The 27,352-nt window shown below is 36.6% G+C and overlaps 1 protein-coding gene across 2 annotated transcripts; it reads right to left on the bottom strand.

Moving 5' to 3' along the window:
• Positions 1–2,307: 2,307 nt before the first annotated feature.
• LOC133668923 (multiple C2 domain and transmembrane region protein 16) lies at positions 2,308–6,163 on the bottom strand. Of its 2 annotated transcripts, XM_062088931.1 has the most exons (2): positions 3,112–6,163; positions 2,803–2,986 (listed from the first exon to the last, which is right to left on the bottom strand). In XM_062088931.1, the coding sequence occupies exons 1-2, from the start codon at positions 5,785–5,787 to the stop codon at positions 2,954–2,956; spliced, it is 2,709 nt and encodes a 902-aa protein (XP_061944915.1). In that variant the 5' UTR covers positions 5,788–6,163; the 3' UTR covers positions 2,803–2,953. The 2 variants fall into 2 exon arrangements, with proteins under 2 accessions (XP_061944914.1, XP_061944915.1); XM_062088930.1 differs by having other exon boundaries at positions 2,308–6,154.
• Between the last annotated feature and the right edge of the window lie 21,189 nt (positions 6,164–27,352).

Raw genomic sequence — 27,352 nt, 5'->3', positions numbered from 1 at the left:
ACTGAATGCTTCTATCATAAATGCATTTGGTGCCTAATTTAGAAAATAAAGAGGAAGGCTTGGATGCTCAGCCTATAAATAGGTTGCATCCCAAGCATTTCATGCAACGTATACGAGAAAATACAAAAGAGAAAGAGAAGTAAAATGAAGAAAAGAAATCTAATAAAATTACAAGGTATTTGTGAGAAAGTATGTTAGGTGTTTATTCTTATTAGTATAAAGATTTTCAATTGTTCTCCTACTAATAAAGAGTAATTGTAATTTTTACATTACTTAATAAAATCTATTTATATTTGTCCATGAACATAGTTAAATTTTGGTGAACTACGTAAATTATGGAGTGTCTAATTTCACATTTTATTATGTTTTTTTGAGTTATGTATTGTTGTTTTACATACCAGGATCCTAACATTAATAATAGTTGTTCTTTCAATATTTGTTGTGTATTTATGTCTTATCGATCATTTAACATATGAGATTTTTAGAGAAAAAATAGAGAAAATAATATTTAATAAAATTGCTATTTTTCTTTTATCAAATAATTTAACAATTGTATAGATCATACGGTAAGCTTACGTAGAATCCAAATAATTATCAATATATAATGCTATCAATTTCTTTTCGACAGAAGCATAGATTTGAAATAAAAGATTAGAAATTCAAAGAAATCACAATCCAAATACGATTAATGGCATGACCACAATTTCAGCCTATATATATTTGTGAAGCATGACTACTCAATATTCTCATACATTAATTTCCAATTACTAACCAACAAAAAAATGGCCAAAGCATAGTATATACACTCTTCAAATTATCTTCTTATATTGGCCATGAGAATTTGCATAGCATGGCAGGTCGATTGCCACAATCACTCTACCGTGGACGCTACCTTCTTTTATTTTCAAGACGGCCAAATTGATTTAATTTTCAATTAAATTTGGTAGGTCACAACTGTTTTGAGTATCTTCATAAAACAATATTGAATTGTTTTTTTTTTTACCTTTTAGAGTCTTTTGTTATTGGATTTTTGAGTTATATATATATATATATGTGTGTGTGTGTGTGTGTGTGTGTGTGTGTGTGTGTGTGTGGTATTTTGGATGAGCTTCACGTTTAGAGATTAAATAAGCCTATAATAATAATAATAATAATAATAATAATCCACATTGAAACTCATAATCGCAAACAATCTTCCATGTAATCCTTGTTGTTTTTATATCCACCTTGCACTTTGTTGCATAATTTCAACGCATATCGTATATAGAAATAATAATATTTTTTTAGAAATGATAAATAAAATAAAAATAATATGCATTGTTTTTACGACATGTCTTCCTTATATCTCCTGATTTAAAAATAAAAAATTCATTTCTAAAATATTTAAAAATAAATTTATTTTATATTTTTATCTTAATCTTTTTAGTTAAATATATTTACGTTTAAATATTATTTAAAAGAACCATGATTTAAAATAGTATATAGATTCTCATGAAGAAAAATTCTTTTTTCAGATTCCATTAATTTGAGATAGATCAAGACAATAATTCTTGTTTTGTTGGAGTGTTTTAAGCAATTGAACTTGGTATAAATGTTCAACCGACAATATCAGCAAATAATAAATGGAAATATAATTTAACCAGTGATCCCTCCGTGAAGAAGATGGGCCTGCAAGGTGACAAACCATGTTCTTAAAATACCAAAATTATATATAGTATATGTGACATTTAGGAGATTTAGGGGATTCATGAACTATTGAAAATGCGGAGTGTTTTTAAAAAATTAAATTTTTTTTATTAAAAATTAATTTTTTATATTTTAGATTCGTTTTGATATAAAAAAATAAAAAAATATTATTTTAATATATTTTGGTATGAAAAATATTTTTTTTACATTCCTAAATATACCCTTGTAGGATCATGTCCACACTGCTGTACCAGCAGCCAGCAGATTTCTTAATGTTTTAGCAGCTTCTAATTATTCAATGGATGGTAATTGGGTTCTTTCTCTTTGGCATTTCGCGTACTTTAATATTACTTAATGATTTAGTTTCAAAAAATAAATTAAAGTAATTAGAAAAAAAAATTTCAAAATGAAAATTTTATTAATTTTAAAACATTCAACAAAAAAAAATTATGAATATCTTGAGGAAGCTCAGAAAGAAAATAAATAATTAAGTTAGTTTTTTTTTAAAATAAAACCGGAAGGAACAAGCCACGGGGAGTCGGAGAAGAAACAACGCCCGGTGGTCGGTCCCCATTTAAATATAGGAATGAATAAAAAGAGGAATAAATATCATGAGAAATATTCTAGATATGAAAATGGGAAATTGCATAAAAAGGAACCTCAAATGGGCCGTTCTTGTGGCCGGAGCCCATGGTCTGTGGCCCGTACACCTGGGCCACACATTATGAGCATGCGGTACTGGGCATACAGCTTATTAATTAAGCACTACTTTGCCCTAAATTAATTATCTAACTTTCGATTACATATGCCAGGAAGAGGATTAGGATTAGGATTAGCAGCTTGGCATTATTCCCTACTAAAAATCATCCAATCAGCTTACAAGATTCGATCAGACAATGAAGGGAGCCTCCTAAAGAAGTTCAACGCTGGCGATGGCATTCTATCACGGAATATCGGATGCCGGAAAAAATAGAATCCTGATGCCATAGCCACCATCTTGGAGGGTACCATATAGAGGATCATCGCCACCACAAAACACAACCCCACAAAGATCCCCGTGGCACGCGGGTCCCTCCAGGTTACCAGTGCTTGCAACCGTTCCCCTTGTGTGGCAAAATCCCCCAACACCGTCTGCACACGTGCCCCAAGCATGCGCAGCTTATCGTACCTTGTGCGCACCGTCTCCGGCAGCCTAGAACTCGGCAGGGGATCAAACTCCTCATCAAGTTCTTCACGATCAGCAGTATCAGCCAATGAGAGCTTGAGATCAAAGTGGGGCAATGGCGCCCTTGACCGAAACCTATAATTCCAAGCACCAATCACAAACACATAAAATGCTAATGTGGGGACAATTAAATCAGGGAACCACACAAACATGATTAGCAATGCATGCACAAGTATTGTAGACGTTGGATTCTTCCATACACGTGTATCATCGATCCATCGTACGATATCAATCACGCTAGCAATCACGTTGATAATCCTAATCCAATTGGCTCGTATCTTCCTCATACTAAATGCATGTGTGTCCACATCAAGCATGTAAGAGACCACCTCTCGTCGCAGCGATGGCTCGGATCTTGACAAGTGCGTGGCTATTATCTTAACTGCTGAGTTCCTCAGCAATTCTTGTTGGACCACCCCCAATGGCTTCAGATGATGCATCAACGGCAACAGGGGTTGTGTGTACACGTGTAAGAAATCCAGTGTTGGAGTTGCACGAACAAATTTTACAGCCACTTCAATCTCTCCCATTTTCTTAACTCCATTATTAGTCAACAAAATCAAGGGATATCTATTTCTATACACTTTACCCGTCTCCAAGGTAGATAGACGTACTCGGACTTTCCCCATACGAAAATCAGGACGCGTGGCAGTTTTATCACCATCGATCTCGTATACTCCCGAGCTATCAAAGACCCCAATAGTCAACACGGTACATGGGTCGTAAACCTTCCACGTGTACTGCTCATTCCATTTAGGATCTAAGCTATCACACACAGTTCTGGTTCGGACCCATTTGGGACCGTACTTCGCCACACAATAAGCATCAGTACAGCCCTTACCGTCTACCGTTTTCATCGGTGATAAATTCTTGCACCCAATGATACCCAGCTCAAAAATCCCCACCGGTTGCTTCCACAGTTGCCTTGCCGTTGGCCTGTAATCGCTGCTCATGTGCGCTGCTTCATCCATCACGTGGTACCCACCATCGAAACATAACCTCAACTGGACCCTACCTCTGTAGCCCGCTTTTTCACTCCTTGGATCTTCCAAGCTGAACCACCTAGACGCCACTTTCCTGTCATCTACCCGTCTCTCGATAGCTGAAAGTGCGATCCTCACCATCCCGATTGTAACCGGCCCTTTTGGTTGCCGGTTTTCTAATGTGAAAATCAATTGATCACTACATGGCTCCGCTGCTACAAATAATAAATCCTCGTTCCATGACGGAGTGCCGTTACGTGAGACTGAAGTCTTTGTTTTTTGCACTTGGAAACCTAGTTGGGCTTTGACTTGAACTGCGGTTTCTTTTAACGGCATCAACGGAAAAATGTCCTGGGCTTCTAATACAGTAGCTCTGAGGTACCATAACTTTGGAGATAAGTAGACTTTAGCTCTAGAGTTGATGTTACCGGCTGTGTCGGTCTTCCAAGCATCAGGGAATGAATCATCAGCTTGTGTGCCTACCCACGTGGCAAGCATCAAATCGCTTCTGTAGGCTCCACCTCCTTCCAGCCTGTACCATTGTGGGGCCAGTGGGCTGTCCGGTGGGTCCCGCAATGGGATCTCCGTCACATCAAAGCAAATTCCACCTAGGAAATTCGCCGCCGCTGCCATCTCGGATGATTTAGGGTCATGTGGGTCCCACACTGAAATCTCGACGATGGAGGAGGAGTCGGGTGCATCGCGGCCAAATGCAAAAGTCTGATCCCACTCGAAGCATAATGTTTTCCTGGCGGGTTTTGATTGTACGCGGCTGTTTGAAACCTCAATCCTGACAACCGGGTTCCCACTGGTTGGTAGGTACCGAGCCTTCACTACCCGAACAAACAAGTAATGCATCTTTTCAACCAGATCAAACGCTGACCGCTCAATTGAAATACTTTCCTGTGGTTCCAGTGTGTAATTCGAGGTTGGAGCCACTGGCCTTACGATGGGTTGTGGAGCGTTGATTCCTGATACTTTGATTTCGGGAAACGATCCTGTCGAAGCTGCCACGATCTCTGGTGGTGCCGGGCCCCACTTTCTGAAGGTTGGCTCTAAGACGATACCATCATCGTCTTCTTGAGCAGGCTCGTTTACTGCTGCTGAGGAAGGTGACGGGTCCTCTTTGTTTTGACCACCAGGTCCTTGTGGAGGTGGTGATGGTCCCACATCAGATTCTGGTGGTTTATCAACTTGAATAGGTGCTGGTGCATTATCTGAAGGTGGTGGTGCTGCTGCCGCTGCTTCAGCTTGAGCTGGTGGTTCCTCATTGGACTTTGCCTCTTCAGCAGGTTGCTCTTTGTTTGACTCTGTCGTTGCCCCTGTTTCTACAACAGATTTATGAGCTTCAGCTGGTTGTATTGCTTCAGATTCTGCTGGCGCCGCTGCTTCAGCAGTTGGCTGTGGTGGTGAAGACTCCTGGTTCGTGTCCGCTTTCGCTTCCTCTTCCTGTGCTGCTGCTGGTTGTGGTGGTGGTGGTGGTGTAACTTCATCCTGGTAATAGATCCTTAATCCGATCTCACCTTGTGTCCAACTAAACAAGTATTTTTTCTCCAAGGGATAATATATCAAAGCCTCCTCGCCTTTTCTAACAAACTGGCTCGAACTTAATCTAATTCTACCAAGATGGTTGATTCTTCTAGTTGGACCATAATTCTTGTCATGGTAAACATCGAGCTCAAGCATGTCCCCAAAAACATTAGATGGCTTACCAACATTGAACTCAAGCGTTTCATTCCATGTTGGGTTCAAGTCACGAATTGCTGATTTCGTCCTCTTTCTTTGCCCATAGAAATCGATCACGACGTATGGACTCGAGCTTCCATGGCCATCTTTTGGTAAGAGATTCCGGGCATCAACAACTTCAACTATTAGTTTCTGCTTCGTGGCCATTACTTGCGGGGTTGATTTGAAGCAGGAAATCACTAGCTAGCTAGTGATTAATGCGATGGTGGGTTTTTCTTTTCTCGATCGGGTGCAATGTTACATTATTGGGGGTGGTGGTGTAGAAATAGTTGATAAGTTACCCTTTCAAAGTGTGAAAAGAGGAGTGTTTTGGGTTTATAGAGAGGTGATATATAGTGAGAAAGAGTGAAGAAATCAAAGAGAGATGATCTCAAGGATAGTGGGTTCTTGGTTGTGAATGCAAGGGGACGCAGAAAAAGGAGAGGGAAAAGGAAGAAGGTGGAGATAAGAAAAACTATAAAGGTGCTTAACTTCATGTGCAAGGACATCTTTAGACCAAGACGGTCTCTTCAAAACTAGTTTTAGTAGCTTTGCTTTACTTGTTTACGGTGATCCTTTTCCTTTCACATTGAAGATTCCTTCCTTTACCTTTCTCTTTTCAAGCCGATCGCCTCCTTCACCGGATTTAAGTTTATTTATATCAAGACTTTATATCAATTTGTGACAAGCTTTTGTCAAAGATAAACTCTCTTTTGTCTCACCGACCTTGAAAATCTTGTCACCTTACAGCTCTTATAATAATTGGGTAATCTGATAAAAGATGACGCGTTAGCTAGTCACTGAATTCCCTTTCCCACATCTCAATTAAGGATTTTGGTGATGATCGATCATATGATGCTCGCTCTTATTCATGGCTATATACAGTAGCGGAACCTGGAATTTTTTTTATTCTAGGCTATTAAATAAATATATAAATATTTTTTAAGATCGATTATTAACTCATATACATCAATTTTTGAAGTTAATAGTAAAGTTTTAATTCAAATACACTATCCAAAATATTAAAAAATAAATTTGAAAGTACATAAAATTAAAATAAAAGTAAAAATAAACTCACTATTAAAGTTACATTCTTTGATGTTTTGTGGAATATAATTCATCTATAATCGAATCTGAATCGATATTGTAACAACCCCACAACCGGGATAAAATAACAATTTCATGTTAACAGAAAAACAAACTAAATAAATTTTTTCCCTCTTTCATTTCCTCCCTTCTTCACTTGATTCTTCCCTAGATTAATGTTTTATAAGTTGGACTTTGTAAGCTTACAAGGTTATTCTTTCACTTTTTTATTTTTTTTCTTAGATTTTTTTTATGTTTTTCCCTTACTTTTTTCTATTTCTCTCTCGCTTTTTCTTTTTTTTATTTTTCTATTCTGCTTCTGCCCAGTCGGCAACATATAAAAGAAAAGAGGAGCTGATTTGTTTTATTTTTTAATGGCAAATAATCATTTTACTCTTAATGAGTCATTTTGCTTTTATTTGACAGTTCTTTTTTTTTGTTAGCACTACCAAGCTCCATTCATTCTAAAATTTTAACCAGATTTTATTCAACAAATTTCAGCTCGATCTGATGGTCAGATTGAAAATTACATCCAATAACGTAAAACTAGTCAAATTGTGATTTTTCATCAAATTTCTAAATTTCTCAAAAAATTCTGAAATTTTAACCCAAACTAAAGCATCATATTAGAAGGCACCATGCAAATTTTCAGATTTTTTTAATAATTTAATTGAAAATTATAAATTTATTTTACATAAAACTAGTCAAAAAATATTGATAAAATCTTGACCTAGGCTAAAGCCCACCCCAGCCTTTGCCATACCTCCGCCTATGGCTATATATATTTGCAGATATGCCATGTAATATATATATATATATATATATATATATATATATATATATATATATATATATATATAGACACAAAAACAAACAATACCAAATTATGAGAGTATTAAAGGGGTTATTACCATTTCATTAGTTGGATCATGCAAAGGACATGTATATTTTTTATTAAAGCTTTCATGGAAGTATGGAATGATCCATAGAAAGGATTTGTTTTCTTTTTTCCCTTTTCTTCTTTATCAAAGACCCTAAAAAGGTTTTGGTGTTGGCAAGAGGCAATTGGAGAAAATTAAAGAGGATGGGAATGGAAGACAAGAGGTGTAAGAATAAATAGGTGGACATTATAATTTATGCATTATCTAATCGAAAAAATATTAGTAGGGGTGGTATTAGATGTCCATGCAAGAAGTGTAAAAATAAAAAATTTATCGATCCAGATGTTGTAATGATGCATGCATCTTCTATAAAAAGGATTCATGGAGAAATACTCATGTTGGTATGCACACGGAGAACCATATGTTTCTCATAATAGCATGATATTGAGGATGGTTAGGTTAACTTCTAATGCTAGTAATGTGCATAAAGTTGTAGATGACAACAATAATTTTTATATGAATATGGTTATGGATGTGATAAGAATGAATCAGAGTCATGTCATCAATGTCCAATTATAGATGAAAAGCCTAATGCAGACGCAACCAGGTTTTTTTTATCTTTTGAAAGATTTTGACAAACCATTATGGGATGGTTGCACAAATCATAGTAAATTATCAGCTATTACAAAGGTGTTCACCATCAAGTCAGATCATAAGTTCAGTTAGGCTAATTATAATAGAATTAGCGAATGGATGAGAAGCATTTTACCTGAAGGGAATATGTTGAAAGAGAATTTCTATGTTATTAAGTTCATAATGAAGCCCATTGGTCTAGGATACTAGAAAATTGGTATGTTTCCAAACTTCTACATATTGTATTATCTTGAAAATGTATAGTCGATCGAGTGCATAATATGTGGGCATTCTTGTTATAAACCTAGAATTGATAGGGGAAGGAATCTTGGCGCACATAAAAAATTTAGATACTTTTCAATCACATCTAGACTATAAAGGTTATTCATGTTATTAAAAACTATTGAGCACATGACATGGTGGATAGAGTGATGGTATACCCTTCTGATGATTAAGCCTGAAAACACGTTAATAGTGTGCATCCTTATTTTTCAATAGAATCAAGGAACATGCATCTTAGGTTATATACAGATGGATTCAATCAATTCAGGTTATTTGTTGCTCTTTATTCTTGTTGGCCAGTGATACTCACAATTTACAACTTGTCATCGAGGATGCGTATAAGGCCAAGGTTCATGTTTTTATCTATGATCATACCTGATCCTAATAGTTCAGGTCAAAATATAGATGTTTATCTTCAACCGTTGATTGATGACTTAAAGTAGTTCTGATCATCCGAGGCTTTGACTTATGATGTATCAAGAAAACAAATTTTCTGATGAAGGCAACTTTAAAGTGGATTATCAATTATTTTTCTGCTTATGGAATGGTTTCTAGGTTGAATCACACGTGAAAAACGAGCATGTCCATACTATATGAAAAATAATAAGGAATTCACATTAACAAACAGAGGTCAAGTGTTTTTTTTATTGCCACCAACGATTCTTGCCAACAGATAACAAGTACAGAACGACCAAGAAGGACTTTTTTGTTGACAGAGTTAAAAGGAATGTTGCAACACCACTTGTTTTGGGTGGGGAATTATGTAACGTGGTGACAGAGTATGGTAACATTGTGTTTGGTTTTCAATCTTGTAAGTATAAGTTTTCTAATTTTGATTTAACCCATAATTGGGTTAAGCATAGTATTTTCTGAGAGCTTCCGTATTGGAATATCAATCTCCTCCACCATAACCTTGATATTATGCACATAGCAAAGAACGTGTTTGAGAATTTTTTAACACGGTTATGAACGTGAAAGGGAATATAAAGGACAACATCAAGGCTATAATGGATATAACTTTGTTTTATCACCGTAAAAATATAGAGTTGGTTTACGTTAGTTCGCGGCTTATAAAGCCCAAAGCCAACTTTGCCTTAGTTAAAAATGCACAATTACATGTCTACTAATGGCTTAAAAGTCTGCGTTTTCCTGATGGACATGCCTCGAACATATCAAGGTTGGTGAATTTAAAGGATTGTTGATTTATGGAATGAAAAGTCATGACTGTCAACTGTTTATATAAACACTCATTCCACTAGCTTACTGAGATTTATTGCCAAATGGGTTATGGGATACACTCATAGAGATCAGTCATTTCTTTAGATATATATGCTCTAACAAGTTGCAAATACAACACATGGAAAGCCTTGAAATGAATATCATCCGGATAATAAGCAAACTTGAGATGATATTCCCTCTACTATTTCTCGACTTGATGAAATATCTACCCATACATTTACCATTTGAGGTAAAAGTTAGAGGTCTGGTTCAATATATATATATATATTCAAAAGGTTAGGGATTACACATGCATCATAATAATAATAATTTTTTTATCTTCTTTACATAATTCAAACACATTCCTTTAATTCCTTACAAATACTTGTTCAACATTAAAAGAAAAGTAAAAAAAACAAGGTGCATGTTGCGGCTTCAATATGCAACGCTTATATTGTTGAAAAAATCTCAACATTTATCTTGTACTATTCCGAGTCTCAATTGAGAACAAAATCAACTGCATTCCAGGGCATGACAATGGTGGGGAAGTGTCTTCGAGTGAGAACTTGTCAATATTCTCTCATCCTTGATAACTCATACCAAAAAATATTGTGAGGGGAAGATATTTATCTAAAATAGAATTCAAACAAGCACACAATTATATGTTATTTATCTGCGATGAATTGTGACTTTTTATTCACTAAGTATACTACTTAACATGTCATTATTTTCAAATAATTTATCTTTTATAATATCATAAATAATTACATCCTTGTAATCAACATCATCAATATTTACTATCTAGAGATTCATAGCTAACTGAATCTCAAATCTTTTTATTATAAGATGAATAATTTTCCACGTGGTTCATAACACATATAACTATTGTTTAATTATTCTTATCTCTCAGAATACTTAAGTTAATTACACATTTCTTATTAACTATTCATAGTTGTACTTTATGTACCAGGTTTATCAATTGAAAATCAATACTAGTGTTACTTTGTCTTTACTAAGTTTGAGTCTTAAAAGAAAGGTGAAATGTTACAATAAAAATTTCATCAATAGACATGTGTTTCATATTGAAGAATATGGGCATGGTAAAAAGACATATAACAATAAGTTTTGTGTTAAGAAATCGACTTATAATGAGTTTGAAGTTGACTATTACAGGAAATTAGAAAAGGTAATTGAATTGCAATATCATAACAAACATAATATAGTTTTTTATTCAATTGTTATTGATATGACACTTGTTGTAACCTATTTTTGGGTCCCCCACAAAAAATATATATAAAATATATATATATAGCCAAAGGAGGTTATGAAAAAATAACAGGAGGCAGAAGCGCTCAGAAAATTGTCGGAAAATTGGTCAATGAGGTTAAAAATACAAAGATTGAATTTTTGACAGTATATTCTTGAAGGAGGAGAGCCCTGTTGAGAAGGAAAATTTGAAATTTGAGGAGAAAAGCCCAAATTTGGATGTTTATGGATTTAATTTGATTTTTAAATGAATTTATAGGGGATTTGATTGCAAGAAAAAATTGATTTTTAAGTCAATTTGGGCTTTAATTAGAAGAAATTTAAGTTCTGGGGCCAAAATATATTTTTTAGGAATTTATTAAGTCAAATCAGGGGCTTAATTGCATAAATATTGAAGTTTAAGGGCCAATTAGGGACTTAATTGAAGAAATCCGAAACCAAGGACTAAATTGAAGAAGGCGCGTAAGTATAGGGGCTGGAATTAATTGATTCAGGGGCCTAATTGAAGAGATTGGAAGTTATTTGATCAATTAAGGGCTCAATTGCATAATTCAGAGGCCAAGGACCAAAGTGAAAAACGCAGCCAAATATAGGGACGGGGTTCGAATTCGGCAGGGATGCAATTAAAGGGACAAAAGATGATTGAGGGTTGATTTGGACTTTGGCGCGTTCTGGCGCCACATTTAAATGAAACGGCGGGTTTTCTCCAAAACGACGCTGTTTCATATATTAAAAAAAAAAAGAGGAAAGAGCAGAACGGTGTCGTTTTGAACGACACTGTTCATCTTTCTTCTTCCCCCCCGAACATGCAGCGGGGAAGAAGGCAAAAAGGGATGCCTTTTGTTTGAATTTTTGCCGGCCACTCTCTCGCCTGGAGCCCACCGACCGAACACACTGGCCGACCACCTGCCGCGCACTCGCCAGAAAACCGGAGGGAGGGGCCGAGCCTTGGCAGTCGCGCCCAATGGCCAACCAGTCGGCTGCCCCCCATGAGAGCTGTAAAAAGCCATGCCCTGGGCTTTATAAATAAGACCCAAGAACGTTGAGGAAGAAGGGGGAACGGGGAGGAGAAAACGAAAAAAAAATAGAGAGATAAAAGGAGGAAGAACCGAAAGAAGAGAGAAACCGAGAGGAGAGAAAAACATAAAAAAAAAAACAGATGAAAGAAAAGACAGACCGAGAGAAGAGAGGGAAGGGAAGAAAAGAAAAAAAAGAAGAAGACCGAACCATAGGAAAAGGAAAGGGAAAGCTGGAAACGGGTAGAAAACTGGAAAAGGAACAGTAGCACCGCCGGATGTTCGGAACAGCCGCAGCGCCGCCTGGAGCCACCGCAGCACCGCCAGCAAAGCCGACAGACCAGCGACGCACAGCCTCCTCCGCGCCAGGTAACCCTTCTTCTCCTTCATCTTCTTGCGTTTTTTCCTTCTCTGCATGTAGAACGAATAGCGTTCTGCATGCAGGGGTGGGGGGGAAAATAATTCCCCCCGCCCGTTTTGATTGCTGGGCCAGGCGGATCCTGGCCCAGCCCTGACTTCTGGGTCGGGCCTGGCCCAGAAGGCAGTATTAGTTTTTCTCTTTTGGGCCGAAATCGGCCCGATCCATTTTGGGTCGAAATCGGCCCAACACCTTTGGGGCTGAGCCCGACCTAGCCCAATTGGTTGGGCCGGACCAGCCCAACCCCTTTAATATTATATATATATATATATATATATATATATATATATATATTTATGAAAATTCTGCAAAAATTATTTAAAAAAAATATGTTTTTTTCTGTAATTTTATTATTGTATTTTGACCAATATCGGTTTGTATTTTTATACTGTAAAGATACAAATCTGGTATTAAAATACCCGGTTTTCATCAAAGCGTCAAAGATTTTCAAAATAAAAAATGTCTTTTGCTTTTCAAAAATTTCCTAAATATCTTTAAAAATATTGTTGATTTTTCTGTATATTTTTATCAAAGTGGATTAATATTTGGTTGTATTTTTATACCGTAAGGATACCAACCCAGTATTAAAGTACCCGATTTGCGTAAAAACATCAAAAAGAATATACATAATTAAAAAATGTTTTGTTTTAAAATACGGCCCAGTCTCTCCAATATATATATATAAATATCATAACATCATATTTTCACACAACAAAAGAAAATTTCAAAAAAACAATATATGTATTAGCATGCATTTTGGCTTTAATAATCGGTTTATTTAAGCCATGAGAACTAGGCCAATATTTCAAAAATTCTAAAAAAAATATATTTGTTTTATTTTGGTATATGGGATTACGAATTTATACATAAAACGTAGTCCTGATATTAAATATGTTTTTTTTTAGACATTAGAACGGTTAGGTTTTACCCGATAAGATAAGGACCTCCTTATTGAGGAGGACTTTTCTTGAACCATAGACGGACCAACAACTAGGAAACACAACGGGACCTTGATTTTATCAGACAAATAAACAAAGCAGCTTACCTTAGGTAGGGCGTATTTGGGGTGCTAATACCTTCCCTTTACGCAACCAGTCCCCGTGCCCGATCTCTGAGACCAGTTAGGGTTCCTAGTGACCAAAATACTAGGTGGCGACTCCCACACCATTTTTTCATTGCTAAGAGACAAAGAACTCCTTGTCTCCCCATATTTACCAGATATATATCCCCCTATTACACACCTAAGGGTGGACGATCGCCGCGACATCGCGCACCCCGCGACAGAATGGCGACTCCACTGGGGATCTTGTGGACTAAGCTTTGTTTTTTGTCTGATTTGTTTTTGTTTGTGTGTTTATTGTTAATATGCCTTTCCTTTTGTTATCTGCTTATATGCTTTAAATATTTTTACATATTGTTCATGCATTTGTACTGTCTCATACATCTTATAGAACTGTCACATGCATCACATACTTTGTTTTTTTGAGAGCACACAAACTTTAAGTTAAGTGGGGGACTAGCAGCTTACCTTGCGACTTTTAGTCAAGGTTTAAGTTTGTGTAAATCCCAACTCTTCGCTGAGTGCTTAGACTGGTAATGGTTGGTACATGTGCCATCTCATTGCCTACAAGCCCCCATATTGCCTCTACGAGGACAATCACTGGGACAACAAGAGACCCTTTTTAGAGACTGAATAGCCAACCTACCCTTGTCAAGTACAAAGGATTTAGAACCGGCTATAGGGTGTATGCTCCACAAAATACATTTTGCATAAAACAATCTAAACCATAAAACATTTGGATTTCAGGTCTTTTGAAACGATAAGATGGCCATCATTACCAAATTTTCTACTGTGAAATATGAGCAGAATTCTGAATTGTCACAACTATCAGAGGGAGACTGCTCTAGATATGATGCAAGGAAGCTTCCAATAGTCAAAGACCTGAATTGCGTAGTATATGAGATGAAGAAAATATTAGGCCATAGCCAAAGCATTGATGAGGCAGCATTTGTCGGGAAGTATGGGCGATTGTTAGACATTGTAAAGATTGAAGTATTGAACCCAGCAATCAAAGCCTTGATTAATTTTTGGGATCCCGATTACAGATGCTTTTCCTTTGGAAATGTGGATTTGTGTCCCACTATAGAGGAATATGGAATGTTGACGGAGTTTTCCAAACACCTACACCGGGTTTATTTTCCTTTGAGAAATGACAAGGTGATTCCTGAGTTGTCAAAATTATTGAAGATTCCACATCTGAGCAGATTTTTAGAGAAGAATGGCAGCGGTTTAAGGTGGAAATTTCTGGAAGTTGAATTAGAAAGAAAAAAAGAGCAATACGTCTCAAGGGTAGAAAGAGACAGGTTAATCGCTCTAGGGATCTATGGCCTCGTGTTATTTCCAAGCTTAAAAGGGGTTATAAGTCTAGAAGCTGCTGCTGCATTCGTGGAATATGAAAATACTCATGTCAACCCTACAACTGCCATATTAGCTGAGACCTTGCTAACCCTCAACCATTTTAGAAAGACAGGGAAAGGCGCAGTAAGATGTTGTACTCAGTTATTATACATCTGGATGGTAAGCCATGTTGAAACCAAGAAGCCGATCTTTAATAATTTTTGGTGGTTTAACCAAAAACCCTTGAAGATAGTGGAGGAAGAAGAATGGGGAATCCTGGGTGATCAGGGTTGGATGAAAAAACTGCAAGAGTTACCTAGTAGCAGCTTTAGTTGGAAGGCCCCTTGGGTTAAATCAGTTGATGTCATAGTAAGTTGTGGACAAAAATGTTGGGTACCTTTAATTGGGATCACAGGTTATGTCAGCTATGCTCCGGCTCTGGTGATAAGACAATTAGGTGGCATACAACACATCCCAAGAACTGTGGGACTTGCTGAATTTTTCGGGTTTTTCAAGGATCAATCCGCGAGAGAAGTTCTTGAAACCATTAAACAAGATTGGTGCCATTTGACTGTAATTCAAAAGGAGTCAGAAAGTTTGAGAGACCCAAGCTCAAGTGAAGGATATGAAAAGTGAAGGAATTTGACCCCGATTGCCGCTCCGAAAAAACCATGTCCTGAAGATGGGCCTTCACGAATTGAAGAAGGGTCATTAAAAAGAAAAAAGGTAAGTAATGAGGAAGACCTTATGGAGCAATTAGAAAGGCTCCAAATAGAATTGGAAAAAAGTAAGGGAGATAAAGCAGCATTAGAAAGGATGATGATGGAAGGAGATAAAAGTAGAGTGTTTCTAAACGAACAGCTCGAATCCAGAGATGCGAAAATAGGGGTGTTGGAGCTGCAATTGAGCAAAGGAAAGGCCGTAATAGAAGAATCTGAGAAAGAAAGAGGAAGACTGATTTTGGATTGGATGCAAAGCAGCTCTGAATTAGAAGCATTGAAAGCCGACTTCAACGGTTATCAAGAGAATGTCGAGGACAAATTCTTGCATGTTCAAGCAGAGTTGTTGGACCGAATTGAGAAGTATGATGAGTTAAACAAGAAATATATGATGAGAGAAGGTCGCCTAGCTGAATTACAAGAGTTCGAAAGAAAGGGGAATGAAGAGGAGGTTTTGAAGGCAGATTTGACAGCTAAGAAAATTGAAATTAGAACGCTGAAGGTGAAGTTTGACAAAGAACGAGAAAAGGTGAAACAGTTGACCAAAAAGTTGGAAGTTTCAGAAAAACATAAAGAACAGATCGACACCAACAACCATACCTTGAATCGTAACAACATGTTGCTTATAGAGAAGATGGCTAAAGTAGATGAGCAAATGGATGAAGTTGCCATTCACGCACGGATTATTAGAGCCAATGCTCGAAGGGTACGAAGGGACATCTTTCGTTATCGACAAAGCTTGGCTGAGACGGATGCCTTCTTAGAGAAAATTGAGAATCGAGGCCTCGCTTTCCTACCAGTGGCTAGAGATATGAATGAAGAGGAAGATTGATGTATTTTTCTTTTTATTTTGTACCCTCTTTTCAAGAGATGTATTAGCCAATATTAATAAAAAGGGGTTTTGACCCATCTTTTGTTGGAAAATATATAAGCCTACCAAAGCAGCAGCTTGAGCAGAAACTACTCCTGATAAGGGACGTGACAAAAAGAGTCCATGCCCAATACACAAGAGGAATGTTGGCCATCGATCGTTTTTTTTTAAAAAAAACTCATATTTACATATGCATTCATACATTGTTTCTTTATCATACATTCATTTACATTTCTCCATGCATCCCAGACCGTGAAACATAGGTCCCACATCTAAAATCCACAACACCCGCTCTCGAGCAAGAATGGAGAACGAAGAGAGAGCTCACTTAGAGTCACATTATCAGACCGAGTTGGAGTCCGTAAAGAATGAAGTTTCTTGGTTAACCGACTTACTAGAGCAGCTTCTAAGAGCTAAGAATGGGGAGGGAACATCAGCACAACAGCTTGAAGGAGCACCAGCAGTTCACATTCCTCAAACATCTCAAAACCAGGGGGCAAACTCGGCCAATGGGCAGCAGTTTGTGCCTATTACTCCTATTCTACCAACTCATGCGCCAGTCACTGTTGACTTAACAGCAGAAGGAACCCCGGATAATAGGTCTCCCAGTCTGATGGACCAGGACAAGTTGTTTGCTTTGGAAGAAAGATTAAGGGCAGTTGAGGGTAATGACTGGTTTGACCCTATGTGAGCAGCTGAACTCTGGTATCCTGAAATCTTTTGGTACCACGATGTTTGGTACCAGACATACTTCAGCTGCTCGCATAGGGTCAAACCAATCATTACCCTCAACTGCCCTTAATCTTTCTTCCAAAGCAAACAACTTGTCCTGGTCCATCAGACTGGGAGACCTATTATCCGGGGTTCCTTCCGCTGTTAAGTCAACAGTGACTGGCGCATGAGTTGGTAGAATAGGAGTAATAGGCACAAACTGCTGCCCATTGGCCGAGTTTGCCCCCTGGTTTTGAGATGTTTGAGGAATGTGAACTGCTGGTGCTCCTTCAAGCTGTTGTGCTGATGTTCCCTCCCCATTCTTAGCTCTTAGAAGCTGCTCTAGTAAGTCGGTTAGCCAAGAAACTTCATTCTTTACGGACTCCAACTCGGTCTGATAATGTGACTCTAAGTGAGCTCTCTCTTCGTTCTCCATTCTTGCTCGAGACCGGGAGTTGTGGATTTTGGATGTGGGACCTATGTTTCACGGTCTGGGATGCATGGAGAAATGTAAATGAATGTATGATAAAGAAACAATGTATGAATGCGTAAATATGAGTTTTTTTCAAAAAAAAACGATCGATGGCCAACATTCCTCTTATGTATTGGGCATGGACTCTTTTTGTCACGTCCCTTATCAGGAGTAGTTTCTGCTCAAGCTGCTGCTTTGGTAGGCTTATATATTTTCCAACAAAAGATGGGTCAAAACCCCTTTTTATTAATATTGGCTAATACATCTCTTGAAAAGAGGGTACAAAATAAAAAGAAAAATACATCAATCTTCCTCTTCATTCATATCTCTAGCCACTGGTAGGAAAGCGAGGCCTCGATTCTCAATTTTCTCTAAGAAGGCATCCGTCTCAGCCAAGCTTTGTCGATAACAAAAGATGTCCCTTCGTACCCTTCGAGCATTGGCTCTAATAATCCGTGCGTGAATGGCAACTTCATCCATTTGCTCATCTACTTTAGCCATCTTCTCTATAAGCAACATGTTGTTACGATTCAAGGTATGGTTGTTGGTGTCGATCTGTTCTTTATGTTTTTCTGAAACTTCCAACTTTTTGGTCAACTGTTTCACCTTTTCTCGTTCTTTGTCAAACTTCACCTTCAGCGTTCTAATTTCAATTTTCTTAGCTGTCAAATCTGCCTTCAAAACCTCCTCTTCATTCCCCTTTCTTTCGAACTCTTGTAATTCAGCTAGGCGACCTTCTCTCATCATATATTTCTTGTTTAACTCATCATACTTCTCAATTCGGTCCAACAACTCTGCTTGAACATGCAAGAATTTGTCCTCGACATTCTCTTGATAACCGTTGAAGTCGGCTTTCAATGCTTCTAATTCAGAGCTGCTTTGCATCCAATCCAAAATCAGTCTTCCTCTTTCTTTCTCAGATTCTTCTATTACGGCCTTTCCTTTGCTCAATTGCAGCTCCAACACCCCTATTTTCGCATCTCTGGATTCGAGCTGTTCGTTTAGAAACACTCTACTTTTATCTCCTTCCATCATCATCCTTTCTAATGCTGCTTTATCTCCCTTACTTTTTTCCAATTCTATTTGGAGCCTTTCTAATTGCTCCATAAGGTCTTCCTCATTACTTACCTTTTTTCTTTTTAATGACCCTTCTTCAATTCGTGAAGGCCCATCTTCAGGACATGGTTTTTTCGGAGCGGCAATCGGGGTCAAATTCCTTCACTTTTCATATCCTTCACTTGAGCTTGGGTCTCTCAAACTTTCTGACTCCTTTTGAATTACAGTCAAATGGCACCAATCTTGTTTAATGGTTTCAAGAACTTCTCTCGCGGATTGATCCTTGAAAAACCCGAAAAATTCAGCAAGTCCCACAGTTCTTGGGATGTGTTGTATGCCACCTAATTGTCTTATCACCAGAGCCGGAGCATAGCTGACATAACCTGTGATCCCAATTAAAGGTACCCAACATTTTTGTCCACAACTTACTATGACATCAACTGATTTAACCCAAGGGGCCTTCCAACTAAAGCTGCTACTAGGTAACTCTTGCAGTTTTTTCATCCAACCCTGATCACCCAGGATTCCCCATTCTTCTTCCTCCACTATCTTCAAGGGTTTTTGGTTAAACCACCAAAAATTATTAAAGATCGGCTTCTTGGTTTCAACATGGCTTACCATCCAGATGTATAATAACTGAGTACAACATCTTACTGCGCCTTTCCCTGTCTTTCTAAAATGGTTGAGGGTTAGCAAGGTCTCAGCTAATATGGTAGTTGTAGGGTTGACATGAGTATTTTCATATTCCACGAATGCAGCAGCAGCTTCTAGACTTATAACCCCTTTTAAGCTTGGAAATAACACGAGACCATAGATCCCTAGAGCGATTAACCTGTCTCTTTCTACCCTTGAGACGTATTGCTCTTTTTTTCTTTCTAATTCAACTTCCAGAAATTTCCACCTTAAACCGCTGCCATTCTTCTCTAAAAATCTGCTCAGATGTGGAATCTTCAATAATTTTGACAACTCAGGAATCACCTTGTCATTTCTCAAAGGAAAATAAACCCGGTGTAGGTGTTTGGGAAACTCCGTCAACATTCCATATTCCTCTATAGTGGGACACAAATCCACATTTCCAAAGGAAAAGCATCTGTAATCGGGATCCCAAAAATTAATCAAGGCTTTGATTGCTGGGTTCAATACTTCTATCTTTGCAATGTCTAACAATCGCCCATACTTCCCGACAAATGTTGCCTCATCAATGCTTTGGCTATGGCCTAATATTTTCTTCATCTCATATACTACGCAATTCAGGTCTTTGTCTATTGGAAGCTTCCTTGCATCATATCTAGAGCAGTCTCCCTCTGATAGTTGTGACAATTCAGAATTCTGCCCATATTCCACAGTAGAAAATTTGGTAATGATGGCCATCTTATCGTTTCAAAAGACTTGAAATCCAAATGTTTTATGGTTTAGATTGTTTTATGCAAAATGTATTTTGTGGAGCATACACCCTATAGCCGGTTCTAAATCCTTTGTGCTTGACGAGGGTAGGTTGGCTATTCAGTCTCTAAAAAGGGTCTCTTGTTGTCCCAGTGATTGCCCTCGTAGAGGCAATATGGGGGCTTGTAGGCAATGAGATGGCACATGTACCAACCATTACCAGTCTAAGCACTCAGTGAAGAGTTGGGGTTTACACAAACTTAAACCTTGACTAAAAGTCGTAAGGTAAGCTGCTAGTCCCCCACTTAACTTAAAGTTTGTGTGCTCTCAAAAAAACAAAGTATGTGATGCATGTGACAGTTCTATAAGATGTATGAGACAGTACAAATGCATGAACAATATGTAAAAATATTTAAAGCATATAAGCAGATAACAAAAGGAAAGGCATATTAACAATAAACACACAAACAAAAACAAATCAGACAAAAAACAAAGCTTAGTCCACAAGATCCCCAGTGGAGTCGCCATTCTGTCGCGGGGTGCGCGACGTCGCAGCGATCGTCCACCCTCAGGTGTGTAATAGGGGGATATATATCTGGTAAATATGGGGAGACAAGGACTTCTTTGTCTCTTAGCAATGAAAAAATGGTGTGGGAGTCGTCACCTAGTATTTTGGTCACTAGGAACCCTAACTGGTCTCAGAGATCGGGCACGGGGACTGGTTGCGTAAAGGGAAGATATTAGCACCCCAAATACGCCCTACCTAAGGTATGCTGCTTTGTTTATTTGTCTGATAAAATCAAGGTCCCGTTGTGTTTCCTAGTTGTTGGTCCGTCTATGGTTCAAGAAAAGTCTTCCTCAATAAGGAGGTCCTTATCTTATCGGCTAAAACCTAACCGTTCTAATGTCTAAAAAAAACATATTTAATATCAGGACTACGTTTTATGTATAAATTCGTAATCCCATATACCAAAATAAAACAAATATATTTTTTTAGAATTTTTGAAATATTGGCCTAGTTCTCATGGCTTAAATAAACCGGTTATTAAAGCCAAAATGCATGCTAATACATATATTGTTTTTTTAAAATTTTCTTTTGTTGTGTGAAAATATGATGTTATGATATTTATATATATATATTGGAGAGACTAGGCCGTATTTTAAAACAAAACATTTTTTAATTATGTATATTTTTTTTGATGTTTTTACGCAAATCGGGTACTTTAATACTGGGTTGGTATCCTTACGGTATAAAAATACAACCAAATATTAATCCACTTTGATAAAAATATGCAGAAAAATCAACAATATTTTTAAAGATATTTAGGAAATTTTTGAAAAGCAAAAGACATTTTTTATTTTGAAAATCTTTGACGCTTTGATGAAAACCAGGTATTTTAATACCGGATTTGTATCTTTACAGTATAAAAATACAAACCGATATTGATCAAAATACAATAATAAAATTACAGAAAAAAACATATTTTTTTAAATAATTTTTGCAGAATTTTCTTAAATTTATATATATATATATATATATATATAATACAAAATATAATATATATATATATTAAAGGGGCTGGGCTGGTCCGGCCCAACCAACTGTATTTCTTATATAGTGATTTGACTTACAACCAGAGATTCTGGGTTCGGTCCCTAGTGGAGTCGCCATTCTGTCGCGGGGTGCGCGACGTCGCGGCGATCGTCCACCCTCAGGTGTGTAGTAGGGGGTATATATATCAGGTAAATTTGGGGAGACAAGGAGTTCTTTGTTTCTTAGCAATGAAAAAATATATTTTTTAGGAATTTATTAAATCAAATCAGGGGCTTAATTGCATAAATATTGAAGTTTAAGGGCCAATTAAGGACTTAATTGAAGAAATCCGAAACCAAGGACTAAATTGAAGAAGGCGCGTAAGTATAGGGGCTGGAATTAATTGATTCAGGGGCCTAATTGAAGAGATTGGAAGTTATTTGATCAATTAAGGGCTCAATTGCATAATTCAGAGGCCAATGACCAAAGTGAAAAACGCGGTCAAATATAGGGACGGGGTTCGAATTCGGCAGGGATGCAATTGAAGGGACAAAAGATGATTGAGGGTTGATTTGGACTTTGGCGCGTTCTGGCGCCACATTTAAATGAAACGGCGCGTTTTCTCCAAAACGACGCCGTTTCATATATTAAAAAAAAAAAGGAAAGAGCAGAACGGTGTCGTTTTGAACGAAACTGTTCATCTTTCTTCTTCCCCCCCCCCCCCGAACATGCAGCGGGGAAGAAGGCAAAAAGGGATGCCTTTTGTTTGAATTTTTGCCGGCCACTCTCTCGCCTGGAGCCCACCGACCGAACACACTGGCCGACCACCCGCCGCGCACTCGCCAGAAAACCAGAGGGAGAGGTCGAGCCTTGGCAGTCGCGCCCAATGGCCGACCAGCCGGCTGCCCCCCATGAGAGCTGTAAAAATCCATGCCCTGGGCTCTATAAATAGGACCCAAGAACGCTGAGGAAGAAGGGGGAACGGGGAGGAGAAAACGAAAAAAAAACAGAGAGATAAAAGGAGGCAGAACCGAAAGAAGAGAGAAACCGAGAGGAGAGAAAAACATAAAAAAAAAAACAGAGGAAAGAAAAGACAAACCGAGAGAAGAGAGGGAAGGGAAGAAAAGAAAAAAAAGAAGAAGACCGAACCATAGGAAAAGGAAAGGGAAAGCTGGAAACGGGTAGAAAACTGGAAAAGGAACAGTAGCACCGCCGAACGTTCGGAACAGCCGTAGCGCCGCCTGGAGCCACCGCAGCACCGCCAGCGAAGCCGACAGACCAGCGACGCACAGCCTCCTCCGCGCCAGGTAACCCTTCTTCTCCTTCATCTTCTTGCGTTTTTTCCTTCTCTGCATGCAGAACGAATAGCGTTCTGCATGCAGGGGTGGGGGGGGAAATAATTCCCCCCGCCCGTTTTGATTGCTGGGCCAGGCGTATCCTGGCCCAGCCCTGCCTTCTGGGTCGGGCCTGGCCCAGAAGGCAGTATTAGTTTTTCTCTTTTGGGCCGAAATCGGCCCGATCCATTTTGGGCCGAAATCGGCCCAACACCTTTGGGGCTGAGCCCAGCCTAGTTGGTTGGGTCGGACCAGCCCAGCCCCTTTAATATATATATATATATATATATATATAAATTTAAGAAAATTCTGCAAAAATTATTTAAAAAAAAATATGTTTTTTTCTGTAATTTTATTATTGTATTTTGACCAATATCGGTTTGTATTTTTATACTGTAAAGATACAAATCCGATATTAAAATACCCGGTTTTCATCAAAGCGTCAAAGATTTTCAAAATAAAAAATGTCTTTTGCTTTTCAAAAATTTCCTAAATATCTTTAAAAATATTGTTGATTTTTCTGCATATTTTTATCAAAGTGGATTAATATTTGGTTGTATTTTTATACCGTAAGGATACCAACCCAGTATTAAAGTACCCGATTTGCGTAAAAACATCAAAAAAAATATACATAATTAAAAAATGTTTTGTTTTAAAATACGGCCTAGTCTCTCCAATATATATATAAATATCATAACATCATATTTTCACACAACAAAAGAAAATTTCAAAAAAACAATATATGTATTAGCATGCATTTTGGCTTTAATAACCGGTTTATTTAAGCCATTAGAACTAGGCCAATATTTTAAAAATTCTAAAAAAATATATTTGTTTTATTTTGGTATATGGGATTACGAATTTATACATAAAACGTAGTCCTGATATTAAATATGTTTTTTTTAGACATTAGAACGGTTAGGTTTTAGCCGATAAGATAAGGACCTCCTTATTGAGGAGGACTTTTCTTGAACCATAGACGGACCAACAACTAGGAAACACAACGGGACTTTGATTTTATCAGACAAATAAACAAAGTAGCTTACCTTAGGTAGGGCGTATTTGGGGTGCTAATACCTTCCCTTTACGCAACCAGTCCCCGTGCCCGATCTCTGAGACCAGTTAGGGTTCCTAGTGACCAAAATACTAGGTGGCGACTCCCACACCATTTTTTTCATTGCTAAGAGACAAAGAACTCCTTGTCTCCCCATATTTACCAGATATATATCCCCCTATTACACACCTGAGGGTGGACGATCGTCGCGACGTCGCGCACCCCGCGACAACACTGATAAAGAAATCAGAGTATATCATCATCATGGTTTGGTCGAAATTAATTCAAAGGCTAAACTCCTTAACGTCGATGATGTTTTTGTTTTCGTCATGTAACGCTAACAAATTTATTACAAATACACTCATTTCTTTAAAAAGAATTGTTCAAGAGTTGATTGGTTATTCGTAGTGAAAATCAAACCCCGAGATTGTGTCGAGGTTATTCAGGTTGGGAACAATGAATTAACTATGGGAGATGTGTCTTTTAAGTTGGTGAGTTAATTGATCCATATTGAGTTATTTTATTTAATGACTTAGAAGAAAATTTTAAGTAGCTTCTCGTATATGGAAGGTGTTGCTGATTTTTTTAAAAAAAATAAAAATTGTTTGTTTTTCCTATAAATTTATGTAAATGACTAGGCGAAAGTTTATTGCACATCATGCGGACATGATCGCTGCTAGTTCTTCTAGCAACGATGCTGACAACCACAACTCATTAGGTGTTGACCGAGAAGAGGCATCGAGGCACAAACATTGACTCATGATGCAACCTTGTCAAGTGTGATGCTGCAACGTCGAGGGGAGGTCCTTTCACAATGGGATTCATTTACTCATATGTATACAAGGGTGAGTGAAATGATGATCTTTTAATGTAAGTTTATTTTGTTTTCATAAAGACATATTTAACAAATTTTTTTAAAAAATAATATTTCATTAAATTTATCCAATTTCAGGTTTACAAACATTAAGGTTGTGAGAACAATAACATCGATATTTAAATCGATGATGAAAATTTTATTATTTCAATGGAGCCAGGTTTCCGAATATCTTGAATGGAAACTGCAAATCAATGCATGATTTTCAAGGTTTAACGTCAATATTAATTTTTTTTATTATTATGTTAATTTGTTTACTTTATTAAAACTACTGAAATTTTCCTTTTTTATAAATGTTTACTGCAAGAGAAAATTTAAATGGGATAGAGTTGATGATAATATTACGAGGATTTAGGAGAATCACACCACAACTAGATAACATTGAAATCAGGATATTTTTTTATTCCAGATATTAAAATTTTATTTGTCATTTACTGATAGATAATTTGTTTGTGCTATATATTTTGCATGATTTTTGGTATGAGATGCCAATTAAATCTAAAAAATATACGAAAGAAATCTATCTTCTAGGCTGGAATGACATGGTGATTTGGAAGGATTTTAGGTCACCATACATCTCAAGCTGTATGGGCGAAATAGGTGGTACATGTGCATCTCCTAATTGGCCCTGTGGTCTAAGCAACGACCAACCTCCTCCCCTTTCTCCTCCTCCAGTGCCACCTCTATTTTAGTTTTATTGTAAATATTTAAATTTATAATAAATATTTAATTTTTTATTAAGATAATTTATATTTTTATATTATTTTTCGACTTTTGTTCTATATATATATATATATATATATATATATTACTAACGGACCAAGTCCATTGGTATATTCTAGGGAGATGAAAATGAAATACAAAAAATATCATTACTACTGTTAACGCACCGATGGAATAAGTATGTTAGTATATTCTAGAGAGTTGAAAAAAAAAATTACAGCAAATGTCATTGATATTGTTAACGCATTGAAGAAATAAGTCTGTTAGTATATTTCAGAGAATTGGAAATGAATTACTATAAATGTAACTATTACTATTAACTCACCAATGAAATTATCGATGGTATTCTATCTGTGACATGTAATTTTACCGATGGAATTACATACGGTTCTCATGTTGGTGATATGCTAAATTATACTAAGAAAATTACCGACGGAATGAAGCGAATAAAAAATAAAATTAGCATGTATTTTCTGTATATAAAGTTATCGGTAAATTTATTAACGATAAACTCACTAATAGACCAGAAATTATAGACGAGCATTTTTCTTACAAATGTTTTTCATCGTGATCCCATTCATAAAATAATAACAGACGAACTGTTAGTGTAAATATCAATAAATATTTTCGTCGATAAAACTATTAAGTCTGGTACTGTAGAACCTCATCATTTCAAATATACACACAAAATTGATACCGCTATAAAACATTATTAAAAATAAATAAAAAATCAACTGTATTAAAAAACAACCTTTTAAGAGCTACAATTATCAATTGAAAACTACTAGAACTTGGATAGATCTCTTTCTATAAATTTTTTTTAGTTTTGCTTGAATCTCTATTAATTTTATGAAACATAATTCTTTTTTATTTTTATTTTTATTTTTTGTAAATATATTTAAAAAACATGGTTAGAAATGAATTAGGAGATAAAACTATATTTATATAAAGGTTATGATATGATAGAACATCATCTACTATTTTTAACTCTCCAATATTAAAATTATAAACTAATTATAAGATTTGATGGAAATTTTTCTCTAATTAAGGATTAAGTTTTTTTTTTGGTTGATTAATTAATTATTATGCCACCTAGAGTTAATGGACTAAAAGTGACCGTTCCTAGAATTGAGGAAGTAAAACATACTTATCCCCATTATTCACTTGAGTTGCTCGCGAGGGTCAATATATATATATATACACACACACACCAGCTTAAATTGCGTCATAATGTATATATAATAATCTGACTAAAACACTCTAAAATTAGTTAATTCTTAATTATAATAGCCGGCCCAAAATTACCGAAAGAATCAGCTTTAACTCATTTAAATCTTATAATTAGTTTGTGATACTAATAATAAAAAATAAAAAAAGATTTCAGATTTCTGTGTCAAACAGAAAAGCTCAATATTGCTTCTCTGCTCTACCATTTCATATTGAACACTATCTTTTATAGAACCATTTTATAGCATTTTGAAATAACTATACATTTTAATTTTAAGAGATTAATGGAGTTAATATAGTTTATTCACTTCCTTGATTTTTTAAATTTATCTTCACTTAAGGTAATTTATTAAATTTTTTAAAATACATCATGTCAATATGAAAGTGCATGTGCCCATAAAATTATTTGTGAAGACATTTAATTTTAGCTGACAAAAGAATTAAATTAAAGATACTTTTATCAACAAGTAAGAAATTAATAAAAAAGAAAAAAAAAGCTATACATTTTATCGAAATAGCTGGCCTATCAATGCTTTACTAAATGTTTCAAACATCCTGTTCATGCGACTCTTTGAAT

Source organism: Populus nigra, chromosome 12 (genome assembly GCF_951802175.1).
Source record: "Populus nigra chromosome 12, ddPopNigr1.1, whole genome shotgun sequence".
Lineage (NCBI taxonomy): Eukaryota > Viridiplantae > Streptophyta > Magnoliopsida > Malpighiales > Salicaceae > Populus > Populus nigra.
This window is presented reverse-complemented; position numbering and strand designations above follow the sequence as displayed.

Excerpts from the sequence above, each read along its gene's own strand:
- LOC133668923 (XM_062088930.1), bottom strand. The coding sequence starts at position 5,787 with ATGGCCACGAAGCAGAAACTAATAGTTGAAGTTGTTGATGCCCGGAAT.